Source organism: Dipodomys merriami, unplaced genomic scaffold (assembly GCF_024711535.1).
Source record: "Dipodomys merriami isolate MVZ:Mamm:240054 unplaced genomic scaffold, mDipMer1.0.p SCAF_213, whole genome shotgun sequence".
Classification (NCBI taxonomy): Eukaryota; Metazoa; Chordata; class Mammalia; order Rodentia; family Heteromyidae; genus Dipodomys; species Dipodomys merriami.
Window position 1 is genome coordinate 1,112,601 of NW_027203527.1, and position 15,831 is coordinate 1,128,431.

Consider the following 15,831-nt stretch of genomic DNA (forward strand, 5'->3'; position numbering starts at 1 on the left):
GCCCAGAAACCATCAAGAGAAGCACACTCACTAGGAATGGAACTCACCAATGAGTCAAGGACAGGACATTTTCTCTGCCCACTGGTAATGCTAAAGGGGTGGCACTGGTTCTTAATTTCCAAAGTTACAATAAAAATATTCCTTGATACAGGAAGCAGTTAATGCCCCCAATATTATGTCAAGTGTAAGCAGAATAATTGGTAGAAACCTTCAGCTATTTAAAAAATATTGATCTGTAAATGTATTGCTCTGTAAACATAATTTGGTCCTTTTTTCCCTCTCTCTTTTCTTTCCTTCCTTCCTTCCTTCCTTCCTTCCTTCCTTCCTTCCTTCCTTCCTTCCTTCCTTCCTTCCTTCCTTCCTTCCTTCCTCCCTTCCTCCCTTGCTCCTTCCTTCCTTCTTTTCCAGCTTCATTCTTTCCCTCCCTCCTTCTTTCTGTACTAGAGTTGAGCCCAGGGCCTCATACACACTAGGTAAATGCTCTTGTTCTCTTGTTTTGTACTTTTGTGGACGAGCTACCTCTTTATCACATATATTTATTTGTTTACTACATTTTTATTAGGATATGGTCATTGTACAAAGGGGCTCCACTGTGATGTTTTCATACATGCATACAATGTGTCTCAATCAAATTCACCACTCCTACCATTTTCCTCCATTCCCTCTCCCTGTTATAAAAACAATTTCAACAGACTTCATTGTTCTGTTTTCACACATGTGCATAAAATACTTCTTTAGATGCATTTGCCCTCCCATAGTGTTGCCCAGACAGGGGGATGACCATTTCATGTCAGGTAATGAGTACATTACTTTTTTTGGACAATGTCATTCCTTCCTTCTCTTTCCCCCAGTTTCCCCCCACCATCCCTGCCCACAAGTTATATAGGTCATTTCCCACATAGTGTATGCTGAATAGAGCATGGTTGCATTTTTTCACCCTTTATCCCTCCTTTTCTGTGTCCCTGCTTTGCTCCCCTTAAAAAACCCAAACAACAACAACAACAAAACAACAACAACTCCAATCCCCTCTACTTTTGTTCTCATCTCTCCACCGTTTCTCACCTCAACAGAAACTATTTTATACTCCTTTCATTCATAGTCACACTCCAGCCCTCCACTTGTAGTTTACTTCTAACGTAGGGTCTTGCTAACTGCCCAGGCCAGCCTCAAACTCTTGATCCTCCAGCCTTCACTTCCTGAGCAGCTGGAGCTACAGATGCACACTACCAAATCTGAACAGAAATTTCATTTTAATTCCCGTTGCTCTTCTGTTTTCCTCCTGACCTTCATGCTTAGCAATGCCAGGTCCTCAGTGAGCAGTTCCTGATTCTGATACTGCCTGGCATCCAAAGCATTATCATTCCCATAATTAACAGTGACTGGAAACAAATAATTTAATTCTGGGACAGATGAAAATGAATCAGTGGTGCCAAGTCCATTTCCCATCTTTCTAATTTGCTGTAACTAAAGAGGGAGGGATGTGTCTGCTCTTGGTGTAAGATTCACTTAGGAAAGTGAAAGACAAAGGAGTAATTGGTGAGGACCTGTGCTTCATTCCCACACAGCACTGGTATCCCTGACAAGGAAATCTGTGTTTGCATGGAATAAATACTTAAAGTCACCCAGAATGAATAAGGCAGCTGGACATTCATGTTTCATAGAAGACATTCTCATGACTTGATGAGTTAGGAGAAAAGTCACAAAGCTGAGTGTGTTGGAGCACACTTGTAATCTCAGCATTTGGGGAACTGAGGCAGGAAGATCACATGCTTAAGACCTTGCTATGACAGACAAACACAAAGACCTTGCTATGACAGACAAACACAAAGAACCCCCCACAAACAAATGAAAAGGAAAGCATATTTGGAAACAATGAAATTCAGGGAAATCTCAATCTAAAACAAGCCCCAAATAAGCCCTTCTTCCAGGCCCCTTTGTGCAGAACTGGGAAGATGGTGCAGGGCTACCAAGAGAGCTTTATTAGCAGAGCAACTAGATGAGCTATAGCAAAAACACCAACAAGACATCCAAGCCTTGGTTCCACAATGTTCAGGTTGTTTTATTTTAGTTGTTGTTTTTTACTATGGAGTTGCAAGTTAAGAGAATTTAAATAAAATGTAACTCCTAGCTGAGTCATTTCTGATTCTAAACCACAAATAGAAGGGCTGGACAACCTAGAACTTTTCCATGTGCTAAAATTCTTTGTGAGTGGAATGGAGGGGCAGGTGCTCTCCTGGAGTAAGTATCTGTCAGCCACTCGGCAAGTCTCTTGATGCTGTGTTCCAGAACAGTGGAGTTCAGCACAATGGAGCCAGTAGCTCAGTTCCTGGTCCACTTGAGACACAACTGAGCTAAAATATCACTGGCCACTGATTTCCAAAAGACTTTATGCTATTTGGTGGGCCACAGTGACATTTTGTGTCTCTTGGAATTAATGTCAGTTTGGAGCCAGTGTCCAGTAAGCTCTGAGAGGCCTGATTTACTTCCCTTGAAGCACCATCATCCTGGTTAAAAGGCTTTTGATCCCTTTAGGGAAGGCTGGAAAAATATTAACAGAATCATCTTTTTTGGCAGTGTAGTGGCATTCTTTCTCATGGGGATGTGATCTCCCTCTCATTCAAAGGGTTCTGAGTCTGTAAAGTGGCTCTGGCTTGGGAATTGACGGAGGGGTCATGCTTTTCTGGTTTTGACTCATTAGTTTTCAATCACTTGATCTGAATCTACAGAGTTCAAGTAGGAGTTTGCTAGGCTTCCTATTTCACTTCCAGGAGCATCATAGAAAACCAGCCGGGGCCGCAGGTCTGCAGGCTCAGGCTTCTCACTGCTGTCTTTTACTAGCCTATCTTCTCCCAGGCCATTAAACAGCACAGGTGCCCTTTCTAGCCAGAGATTCCAAATCCTTGGATCTATTAACCATGGGTTGAAAATTTTCTAAAAAGTTGTCCATAATTGCAAATGTACAGCCTTTTTTTTAAATCATTATCTCCTTATAAATGATATGATTGTTATTTACAACCTACAGAGTAAGTAGAGTTCTCTCTCATAACTTAAAACCTTAGCAGTTATATAATATTAGGTATTGGAAATAATCTAGAGATGATTTAAAGCATAGGAGAGGATGTGTGCACATCATGTGTAAATATTAGGCTATCTGCATAAAGGACTTGAATATCTCTAGACTTTGTCTCCATGTGGTGTCCTGGAACCAATGCCCCACAGATTCCAAGGGCCAATTGTATCAACACAACAGGCATTTCCAGCCCTTTGGAATTGACAGGCTAGTGGAAGAGAGAAAGAAACAGGCAGACATGTGGTAGGAGTCACCACTGAGGTGCTCTTGGGGGTGGCAAGAGCAAGGATTTATTATATTCACAAACTGCTTTCTTAAATGGCAACTCCTTACAGGTGGATCCATTGCAACAATGAGATGTATAAGAGGTTATATCAAAAAACGAACTTTACAACTTTGGCCCGGGGCAGGGGGTGAGGGTGGGATGGGGGTGGGGTGGGGGGTGTGAGGGTGGGGGGTGGGGGGGAGGATGGGAAGGTATGGGAAGGGATGGGAAGGGATGGGAAGGAAAAACAAAGGAAGAGGCAACAATGCTTGATAAGAAATGTACTCATTACCTTGCCCATGTAATTGTAACCCCTCTGTATGGTATTTTTACAATAAAAAAAATGAATGGCAACTCCTTTGTACAACTACTTAAAGATAATAATAATTGGGCTGGGAAGGTGGCTCAGTGGTAGAGCGCTTGCCTCGCATGCCTGAGGCCCTGGGTTCGATTCCTCAGCACCACATAAGTAAAAAGAAAAAAGCCGGAAGTGGCGCTGTGGCTCAAGTGGTAGAGCGCTAGCCTTGAGCTGAAGAGCTGAGGGACAGTGCTCAGGCCCAGAGTTCAGGCCCCATGACCAGACCCCCCCCCAAAAAAAGATAATAATAATTGATAAATAACTTCAAAATTATAAAAAGAAAGAAATTTCAAAGGCAGAAGGAAAGCAAATGTATGGGGTTGTTGGAGGTTTGAGAACTACAGGCCCACAAAGAAACATCATATCATATCTTTCCTTCACTGTTCAGTGCTCAGTTTAAAAATTGCATCTGATGTGGGTGGAAGGAACTGATTAAATATGTAGATATAGCATGATCTTTTGTTTAAGATCTCTAGCTTGAGTATTCGAATTTCTGGCTTCAGTAGTAATAATGTTGAAATGGGCCTGGGCTCAAGGCTGGTGCTCTATCACTTGAGCCACAGCTCTAATTACCACTCTTGGTTAGTTAATTGGGGATAGAAGTCCTACAGACTTTCCTGCTATGAATGTTATCCTCAGATCTCAGCCTTCTGAATAGCTAGAATTATAGGTGTAAACCACCTGCACCCAGCTCAATTTTTAAAATATAATGTCTAGCAATACCTTGAAAAAATTCTCAAGCATTAATATTTGAAAATCATTTTCCTTTTTTTTAAAATGAAATTTCCCCTACTCCTGTAATCAGGAGTTTTCTTAAGCTGTGGACTCAGGGAAGTAATAAGGGCTTCATCTTTTTAAAGAAAATGGCATCATTGGCTCTCATGTCACCATCTTTGTCTAATAACCCAGTGTCTTTTAATTCAACAGAAATCAGGAATTTACCGTGGAAAATATTATTACATCTCAAAAAGCAGGCTTCTTCCTTAGTTAAATATACACAGGTAACACAGATCAATAATATCATGGTTATTTTGAGACATTGTAATCCTAGACTTAAGACTATACCTACATACTTTAGACTTTTAATGGGTTCATAGTAGGTAAAGCGCTTTCTAATGTAAGCCTTCAAAGAAACATACATGTATGCATGTTCTCTGCCTTGGAAGTAACATTCTTCTTAAAATAATGCCAACTTTCTAGCAGTCAATACAAAACACATGAGCCACAAGGCAAGAAGTATGTTTCATGTTTCACTTCTTGCCCAAACTTAATGGTTGACCATTACATTTCCAAGAATCAACATTATAGCTTCTAAAATAGAGTAGACCCCCAAAATAGAGTAGATATGTTAGGAGATCATTTCTTGGTAATGAGATCTTCCAGAGCAAAGAACATGCACAATTATGAATAAATATATTACTATAAAAATGAAAGAGAAAACCTTACCCGAATCCAGAAAGTAAGCGACAGAAGAGAAAGAAGCCATAACCTTGGACAAATGAAGAAAGGAAGGCAAAGAATCCGTTGACAGACATGCAAATCAGAAGAGATTGTTTCCTTCCCACTTTGTCTGCCAGTCCTCCCCAGAAGAACGCCCCCACCATCATCCCGAGGTACACTATGCTGCCTGCAACACACAGAAAACAAAGAAACACATCAGAAGTTGGGAGCAAATGGCACATGTAACAGCAAATGAACAAGGAACAAAATACACTCTGGTGTTTTGCATGGGGGAAATCCCCACTTAAAAAACCTACCCTTCAGAATATAATAATCAGCTTCAAATTGGAAAGAAGCTTTGCTGGATGCCTTTGACCTCCATGGTCAATTGCAAAGGGTGATGGGAAGTTATTTCTTCCACCATTGCTTGCATATGGACTTTTCCATTTTAGTCTGTGGGGATGGGTAGACAGTGGATAGGAATTAGAAATCTCTCACAGAGGAATCCTGGAACTTGACTCAATGGAGTGCGTTTGGTATGAGTGTCCAGTGTAGCACTATGCCAAAGCTGAGATTGAAGTCCAAGCCAAGGGCTCCTGGGTAAAGGAGGACCCCAGATTGCTTTGAGTACCTGCCTGAAGCAGATGCCATGAACTGAGATCAGACCCCAAAGACCCCTCCAGAATATTCTGTGGGTTCTTTCTTTCTAGTCACCCTTGAAAGGCCTGATCTTTCCTTGAGAACTGGGGAAGGTGGACTTAGAGTTGACAAAGAGTTAAAGATAAAGTAGGGGGTGTCTAGTTTTGCTCGTCAGAGAACACTTAGGAGTTTAGGAAGTTTGTCATAGTTGGCTTTGGTTCCTATGGGAAACAAATAGAAAACAAGGCGTTAGGTAGAGGTCACTCATCTCGCTGTCACTGTTAAGGGACATTTTCTTCTAAAATGCCAGGAACTCTCCTACCCCAGTAAGCCCAGTCTAAAATCTTTGTCAGGATGAAATGTTAGGTGTGACAAATGCTAGTTCAGAGGGATTTGTAAGAGTTTGTCAGCTATCTAAAGGGAAATAACAAAATCAGTTCTGGGAAGTTTGTGATATCTGAATGAGGCATTCAAGAAGCTGCCAGCTCATCTTCCATCCATTTCTACCTTTTCCCTTTGCTTCACTGAAGCACTCTTTTCAAAGTCACAGTCTGTCTAAATCCTTTGGTCTTAAAGTAAGAAGGTATAACCCATCAGTTAATTTATTGCTTTAGATGCGTTTGAGGAATAGTCTATTAGACACTCACCCCTACTCCCACCCCAAGTTAGCTTGCTAGCCACACAGTTAATGAGTGAATATGAGGCTCAGAAGGGAAACTCTGGTAAGGCCTTGGGACCCTCACCTCAATGACTGATTGCTGAATACACACAGCCACAGTGAATGGTGAATGTTGAACGCAATTGTAAAGTAAGACAAAACCAAGCTGATTTGAGTTGCACGGGAGCACTGCAGAGATGGGTGGCTACTTTGCCTGGGTTTGCATGGCCTACTTTTCTTTGTATCATGGGACTGACTATACTCAGATCATCCTTCTCAATAGAGATATGCATATCATGAGACCCAATGCCTATCCAGATGATGGTTTAAAGAATGTATCAGCACAGTGCAAAGGAGTTGTCAAAGGAGACAGATTCATCCAGGGAAATGCATACACAGCAGCTCTTTTATTCATAGGCTAAGAAGCTCAAGATTTTTACTCATACCTTTCAGAAGATCATGGATAGCTAAGCTTCATCACAATAATGTCCATGTCTTTAAAAATGCTAAAAAATCAGAAAATTAGCTCCCAAAGATTAGGAGTAGCTTATATAGCTACTGAAATCTAAAGGAAGGAAGGCTTTCTTATAGCTTTAGGTCCAGGAACAAAGCTTCCCCATTCCCCTTAAATCCTGCTATTCTCCTCCTCCACAGAAGTAAGCCACATGACAGCAACACTAACTCACATTCTCTTATGTAACCCACAATCATTACTATACTACAGTATCGAGACAAGTGTCTGCATTACTTACTTACTTTATTTACTTATTGATTTATTTGAGACAGGGTCTCCCTGTGTAGCCCAAGCTGATCCTCCTGCTTCAGTGTCCCAACTGCTGAGATTATAAGCATGTGCTACCATATCCAGCTTCTCTTGCTGTATTTTAATGGTAGTAAACAAGAGCACCTGGTACCATATATACAGACTGGGCATTTGTTTATTCCAGGCACTCTTCCAGGAATATACCACACGTGGGTTCATTTAATTATCACCAAAATCCTGCAAAGTGGGAAGAAACTGAGGCTCAGTGAGATTATACAGGTGGTCTGACAGAAAGTTGGCAAAGCAGAGTAAAGAAGCGATGTTTCTCTGACAAGAACCTGGGTGTCTGTCCCAGCACTGCCACTCAACTGGAGGGACCCAGGCCCACCACATCTCTGCACACTCCCGTGGGGGCCTCCTGGGTTTCTCCTTGATCTGAGAGCTAAAAGTTAAGCTCTAGGGCCACAGAGCAATGCCTCGTGCTATGAAGGAGCTGTTCTGATTTCCAGACTATTCCTGTAACTAATTATTTTGAATATTACCACTGTTGTTTCCACTAAGCTTACTTTGGAAACACCTATTACATGTCAATCAAGAAGCAGTTTATGGAAATAGGCTTTCTAGCTAGATATGAGAGTTAGCTTGACATCAATCATATGGGGCAGGCATAGTTAATCCAGGTCCTTCCTGTACACTTCCTTGGTGAAAGCCACGCACAGCTTCTCACATTCCTCTGATTATCCTAAGGAATTTGGATTTTCAGACTCATAATTTGGGGAGAGTAGTTTATCAGAAAGGAAGCTAGAAGGGAATATCTGGGCCAGAACCATCCATGTCCATCTGAGGTTCTGTGACCAGAACAGATGAATGCTAAGTGCGGTGTTTCCACATCTGGGCTCTACGTTCCCCACATTCTCTTTATGCCCCATCAGGATGGTTAAGCAGCTCAGAATTCAGTAAGGGACACAAACAAGCATATAATGAAGTAATCCTGAGCCCATCCAGAAGCCATATCCCCATGGAGGGCTAAAGAGGAGCAAAAGGTGGGAGGTGGCTGCTAATTCCAATGTGGCCTCTGGAAAGGTTTCATGAAGGGGGCGCTGAGGGTGATCTGAAAATTAGACATTTCTAGATAGAAGTAAATTCCTCAACAGCAGACATGTTTATCACAAAAAAGTGTAATATCAAGCTGTATCTCCACTTTTATGACTAAGATCTAAGGATAATAATCTTTGGTGACTATGCCTAATTAGTATTGGTAATTAGACTGTTCCACTGGGCAAGTTATAGGAAGAATTAAGCCTCCATAACAGCATATTTGAACAAGCACATTACAATTAGCATGTTCATTTGTTGATCACGTGATCTAATTAAAGTGAAACCTTTGAATGTTGGCAAAGGCACAAGATGAAGGAAACTGTAATCCTCAGGGACTGTCAGGATTCAAATGGTATTTCCTGCCTGTTGGTGTTCACGTTTGCATATTGTCTTCAGTGTGTTGTAATCAGGTATCTTGAGGACTCAGACCAGAGAGGTGCTGTAGGCACCCACCAGCCTTCTCCACTCTCCATGACTTCTGATGCTTTTGTTGGACAGAATTGAAAATGGTCTTCATTTCAAACTCTTTGTTTGATAAAGTGGGAGAACTAAAACTGTGAGATTCAAGACTTTGAAATCAGGTCTTTCAGATCCTCAGTTCTCAAAGTGCAACTTTTAGACCACATGGCTCCACAGACTGAAGAGTTTGAAGTCCATTTGGAACTTACTGACAGAATTTTCACTTGAGTCTGATTCCCAAATGATTTGTGTGTGTGCACACTTGAATAAAAAATATACTTTTACACGTGTATGTTTTTCATACTTTTTTTACTTAAAATCTTGTATTTGTCTTATTCTTGTTTGAGGGACGAAGGTTCAGGCTCTAGGATATTTTTAATTTTAAAGACACGAGTTAGGGAAGATCTTCCTGGATGAGTTGGAGAGCTCAAAAGGGTAAATAGAAGGTGTATTTAAAAATTTTTAATTATGTTTAAATAGTTGAACAAAATAGTTTCCATTTAACAAAGCAATGTATGAATACAATTCATCTTTATCAATGTCATCCCTTTCGACATTCGGAACCATCCCTCCCTCTCTGCCCCTCCCCTCACTCTTCTTAATTCTGTAGGATATACACTGAATTCTTGAATGCATTCTCCCCTTCTTCTCCTCTTCATTTGTCTTCCCCTCTCTCCATGACCCTACCTACCCCTTTCAGGTACTCCCTTCCTGGTGTTTATTTTGTTGAATTTGACTTTGCTTTTCTAAGGAATCATACTACTTGAATTCCCCTTTGAATCTACCATAGTTCAGTAAATACATTTGTATACTCTAGTATATGACGTAATGCATAAGCTTATAACTTCCTGTCTTCCACACATAAAACCTTTGTCTCTCTAAATTGGACTAACTTCACTTAATTTTTTTTCAGGTCTTTACATTTCTTTACAAATGGACCATCATTCTTTCTGATAGATGAGTAAAATTCCAGTGTGTGTGTGTGTGTGTGTGTGTGTGTGTGTGTGTGTGTGTGTGTGTATTACAATTTCTTTTTTGATAATCCTGGGGATTGAACTCAGGGCCTGGGTATGTCCCTGAGCTTCTTTTGCTCAAGGTTAGTATTCTACCACTTAAGAGCCACAGAGCCACTTCTGGCTTTTTCTGTTTATGTGGTACTGAGGAATTGAACCCAGGGCTTCACAAATGCTAGACAAGCACTCTACCACTAAGTCTCATTCCCAGCTCCTACACCACATTTTCTTGATCCATTTGTCCATGGAAGGGCATCTAAGCTGATTCTATATCTTGGCTATGGTGATTGTGCTAGTGACTTTACTGTATCCTGGTTTGTAATATTTTTGGATAAATGCCTATAAGTGGAATTACTGGATCACAGGGTAATTCTGTGTTTAGTTTTTTTTTTTTTGAGAATGTCCATACTATTTTCTAGAGCAGTTGGACAAGTTTACATTCCCTCCAACAGTGTATTAGGATTCACATTTTTGGCTATACCCTCACCAGTTTGTGTAATAGTTTTCTTGGTAATGGCCATTCTAACTGGGATGAGGCAGAATCTCAGTGTTGTTTTGATTTGCATTTCCTTTATGTCCAGAGGTGTTGGGCATTTCTTCATGTGACTATTGGACATTTTTACTTCTCTCTAGCTCATCAGGTCATTTGTTATTTGGGCTGTTGATTCTTTAGTGGTTTAATTTTTTAAGCTTTCTGTATATTATGGATATTAGGGCATTCTCTGATGGATAGCTGGCAAAATATTCTCCCATTCTCTAGGCTGTCTTTTTAGCTTGTTAGCTATGACCTTTTCCATGCAGAAACTCATTAGTTTGATGCAGTACCACTTATCAAGTCTTTTTTGATTTGCTGTGCTTCTGGATCTTTACTCAGAAAGTTCTTCCCTGTGCCAAAGAGTCCTAATGTTTCACCTACTCCTTCCTATAATAGTTTCATGGTTTCAGTTCTTACATTAAAAATATTTTGAATTGATTGATGCTAGTGCCAGATGATAGATAGGGATCTGTTTTAGTTTTCTGCATGTGGATATCCAGTCCCCTCACACTCCCCATTCAGCACAATTTGTTGATTAGCCTGTCTTCTAGGCTATATTTTTGGTTCCTTATCAAATATTAGATGTTATAGGCCTGCATTTACTTCTGGGTATTCTGTTCTGTTCCATCGGTCCTCAGGCTTGTTTTTGTGTGAGTACCAAGCTATAGTAATAGTTCTGTAGTACAGTTTGAAGTTTGATATTGTTACTATGGAATCACAAAAGGTCCCAAGTAAGTTGTGTTCTTAAACAGGGTTCCCCTGCCCTGGGACTTGTTTTCCTTAGGACTAGAGGTATGCTTCCAACTCAGTTCCAAGAGAGTAATTGGGAGAGAGGTCTGACTGTGATTCTCAGATTCTTTTCTGAGTACAATGAAGATTTTAATGCAGCCCAGCTTTCAGGGGGTTGAACCTAACCTGCAAAATAAACTTAACCTCCTCTTCTCATATCTCTGAGAAGGCCATTCTTGGCCAGCTCCACCTTTCTGTCTTCAGAAGATGATGAAAAGACCTGAAGCATAGCCTCCTGATTAAGGCATTTACTAACAAAGGGGCTGCTTCATTTTATTTAATCATACCCTCATTTCCCCTGATAAATATCACATTTCCATTTCTGTCTCATTGCTAAGCTGCCTTTGATTCCCTCTGACAGTCCCCGAAGGAGTCATATTTTCCCTCCAACATCATTTTAAACCACATTTAAACAAAATAGAACAATTTTAGAAAATGTTCTACCATGTTTTTTCTCCTAACAACTTTTTGCCCATTGGTTTTTAAAAATTGTTTTAAGCACTTTTTCTGTGGCTGATGCATGACTCTAGAATTTATTGCACTTCTTATTTATAAACTGATTTTCAATGGAAACCTTTCTATGGTGATATTCGGAATTCATGGAGGAATAATTTCCATGAGGCAGTATTCATATTTGCTTTTTATATGAGGATTTGCTTAGGTTAAAATAGAAGTTTTACATCAATGTGTAATAAAAATGATTAATTTTGTATAACAGTAACATTTCTAGGCATAATATAAGAAATATAATCTAGTCTGTTACCACAGAATTTAAAAATATCTTTATTTCTCAATTTTGCTCAACATTTTCTAGGTGTTGGTCTTATAGCAATAAATAGGTGCAGTTATTTTCTCAAAAGTTGAATTTTCTCCAACGAATTTGGGGTATACCTTTGGTAGAGGCCCACTGATAAAAATTGTCCTGTGGTGGGAAAAAACTATCCAGTCAAGCTTTTTGACCTTTCTTCTCAACAAAGTCTTGACCTTTATTATCTGTGTTCATTTCTGCATTGCTCAATTTGAACAAGATTTCTGCTAAGTCAGAAACCGTATTCTCTGATCATCTTTGATATCTCATCAGGTTTCTTTTCTTCTTCTTCTTTTTTTTTTTTTCGGTCAGTTGTGGGGTCTGAACTCTGAGCCTGGGCACTGTCCCTCAGCTCTTCAGCTCAAGGCTAGCGCTCTACCGCTTGAGCCACAGCACCACTTCCAGTTTTCTCACAGATTTTCCTGCTCAGGCTGGCTTTGAACCACTATCCTCAGATCTCAGCCTCCTGAGTAGCTAGGATTATAGGTGGCGCCTGGCTTTCATCAGGTTTCTTAACCTCCACCATCTCTCAGTCAATGCTTAATCACCCAAGCCTGCCTTATCAAGGATCCAGTTAGGTCACATGTGTTGGTGGCTCAGACCTCAAGGGGCTGAGGTCTGAGGACTGAGGTTCAAAGCCAGATCAGGCAGGAAAGGGCGAAATCTCCCACTAGACTTTTACCTCCAATTAGCCAGCAGTAAAACACTGAAAATAGAGGTATGATAGAATGCCAGCCTTGGGCAAAAAAGTGAAGGGAAAGTACAAGGTCCTGTGTTCAATACCAGCAATACTAGCACCAAAAAGAATCCAGTTAGGTTGCTTTCACCAGAATTCCTTTTACCTTGATGTTACCTCTCAGTAATTTTCTGTATATTCCAGGATCCTTGGGACTCTGGTCCTTGGCTATAAATTCTCACTTTGCCTTCCTGTATTAGGAATTGAGTCCAACTTCTCTTCCCCAGTACAAAAAAATCTACTGCAATGATTCCTGAATGAAGCCTGACTTGCTGTTTTATTTGACAGGTATCATAATTTCTCCTTTCACACTACTTAGCCAGTTTTCATTTCACACAAACAATGAAGTAACCAACATCCACCCCACCCTAAAAACAGTATCTCCCTAAGGTCAACTTCAGGATTCACAAACTCCCTTTGTTAGTTTCTTTGAAGGAATACTGCCTTTACCTCCATTCCATACTGGAAAAATCTATGGAGTAAGGGCTGAGATTCCAAGACTAGTTCTAGTTTCTCTCTCTCTCTCTCTCTCTCTCTCTCTCTCTCTCTCTCTCTCTCTCTCTCTCTCTCTCTCTGTCTGTCTGTCTGTCTGTCTGTCTGTCTCTGTCTCTGTCTCTCTGTCTCTCTCTCCTTGTTATAAGACCTTAAACAAGTCTTTCAGCTTCCTCCTATGCCAAACGCTTAGGCTGTATTGTTGATAGGCCCTGCATGCCTGGCCTAGACTTTCCCCTTTGTCTCGGCCGGCTGGGGATAGGTGGGTAGATACCACTGCAGTGAAATGAAAGCTTCCCCTGTTTCTGGACCTTACAAATGGGTGGCGAGCTGTGGACTTGCCTTGGCCAGCCTATAACAGGACTGCTGAATTCAGGGACAACACATGCTCTCAGCTGCCTCAGCCCTGCTCCCCACTCAATGCTAAGAAGGCTGCAGGGTGTCCTCGTTTTAATTTTTTTTTATTTTATTGTAAAGATGCTGAACAGAGGGGTTATAGTTTCATGAGTAAGGCAATGAGTACATTTCTTGTCGAGCATTGTTACCCCTTCCTTTGGTGTTCTCCCACTATCTCTTCCTTCTCCTACCTCCCTTACTACAGGATGTCCTTTCAGTGTACAATTTTCTGGTTTGACCTTACTGATTTGAACTTCTATTGCTCTAGGAAAAACAAGTCCCTGAGTTCAAACCCTACTAGTACCACAAAAAGTTTTGCATTCTGTACCTGAATTATTTGTAATAATGTAAAAACAAAAATCTCAAGTTCAGTACTTATTATTCTGGTACATTGTTTTATTAAAAGTATCAATATAGGGCAGGGAATGTGGCTTAGTGGTAGAGTGCTTGCCTGGCCTGCATAAAGCCCTGGGTTTGATTCCTCAGTACCACATATACAGAAAAAGCCACAAGTGTTGCTGTGGCTCAAGTGATGGAGGGCTGGCCTTGAGCAAAAGAAGCTCAGGGACAGTGTCTAGGCCCTGAGTTCAAGACCCAGGACTGGGGGAAAAAGTGTCAGTAAATAAACCAATATTCAAGTAATGGAGGTTGAGATGGAGAGATGGTTATAAATCATCTTCTTCATGCTACGTTTTAGCACTTGGAATTTTGGGCCAGGTAATAAAGAGTTAAGAACCCACGCCTTGAAACAGATGACCTAGATCCAAGTCCTTGCTCTCCCATCCCTGGCCAAGAGGTCCTAGCTAAGTTACTTAATTTCCTTGTGTTCCAGTTTTCTCCTCAGTGTAATGGGGCTAATAATAGTCCCAATCTCATAGGGCTTCTCAGGGACTAAATGGGAAAAAACAAAATTAAGATTGGTAAGGGAAAGAGGGAAAGGGAGAAAACAAGAAGGGAACAGTAAGAGATGATAGAAGAAAAGGAGAGATTTCTAGTACTGTGAAGGAAGTGAAATGAGAATTATGGCCTCCCTCATCTTAAGTTCTACAAAGAAAATACTTGAATACACACTAGGTTGAAAATGAACTGCATAACTTGGCGGGAGGGGACGTTGAGAGGGAAGAAAACAAGGGAAGAGGTGACACTGTTCAAAAAGAAAGATACTCAATTCCTGAATTAAGTAACTATTATCCCTCTGTACATTACCTTTTCAATAATTTTTTTAAAAAGACTCTGGATTTTAAAACCCAAAAGACAGCTCTCTTTTCACACACACACACACACACACACACACACACACACACACACACACACACACACACACACACACACACTATTTAAATACCCATGGACCTTCACAAAACCAAAGGAAGTATTAACACCAAAGGCATCTGAACAAAGGAGAGAGGCCTACTTCTACTTTACATAGGAGAGTGTTTAAACAGAAGTCAGCTCACCTTAGCTAAAAAGAACTGTAAATATCAGATGTAGTCTTTACCATATCTCTGACATTCACATTTGGAAAGTGACATTAAAGTAGTATTTGGTGCCAGGTGCTAGTGGCTCACGCCTGTAATCCTAGCTACTCAGGAGGCTGAGACCTGAGGATCAGGGTTCAAAGCCAGCCCAGGCAGGAAAGTATATGAGACTCTTATCTCCAATTAACCACAAGAAAACCAGAAGTGGTGCTGTGGCTCAAGTGGTAGAGCATGAGCCTTGAGTTGAAGAGTTGAGGGAGAGAGTTCAAGCTCCATGGCCAACAAAAGAAAACAAAAAAAAGTATTTGGTGCAGGCAAAGATGAAAGTTGGCTGCTTATAGAGACAGGTGAGGCTGTGCCAAATAACAATGCTATGTGCTACCTAAGTCCACCTGGACACTAAACAGCATATGAAGGCCAAAGACATCTTGACAAAATCCACTGAGCAAGCAGACAATAGAAGAGTCCCAATGAGAGTCTGAATAGTGAAGCCCAATTGGTTCTCTAATGTGCTTATTCAAATAGGATACAACATGACCTGTAGGTGGGAAAGGGTACCAAAATATTTTTTCACGTGTATGGCTCTGCTACTCCTTTCCCCCCACCCCCAAAAGCAATTTCAACCCACTTGGTATTCAAATCACTAAAAAAACAAAACCCACAAGTTTTAGAAATCAAGAACATCAAGTCACTTTGCAGTTCATTATGGTATCTGTTCCATACGACTGGCATTTTGCTCTGCAAGCTTCCCCTACTCCAACCTGCCTGTGAGGAGATGAAAGGGACCAATCGGCTGAACCAGACTTTCACTGATCTCCATCATGAATGCTACAA

At 40.8% G+C, this 15,831-nt stretch overlaps 1 protein-coding gene across 1 annotated transcript in view; it reads right to left on the reverse strand.

Annotated features, from left to right (window-relative positions):
• Positions 1-15,831, reverse strand: part of LOC138834386 (synaptic vesicle glycoprotein 2C) — a 143,107-nt gene that overhangs the window by 74,204 nt on the left and 53,072 nt on the right. Inside the window, exon 3 of the mRNA XM_070033019.1 lies at positions 5,140-5,320. Coding sequence (XP_069889120.1) covers positions 5,140-5,320 — 181 coding nt within the window. The remainder of the gene's footprint in view (positions 1-5,139; positions 5,321-15,831) is intronic.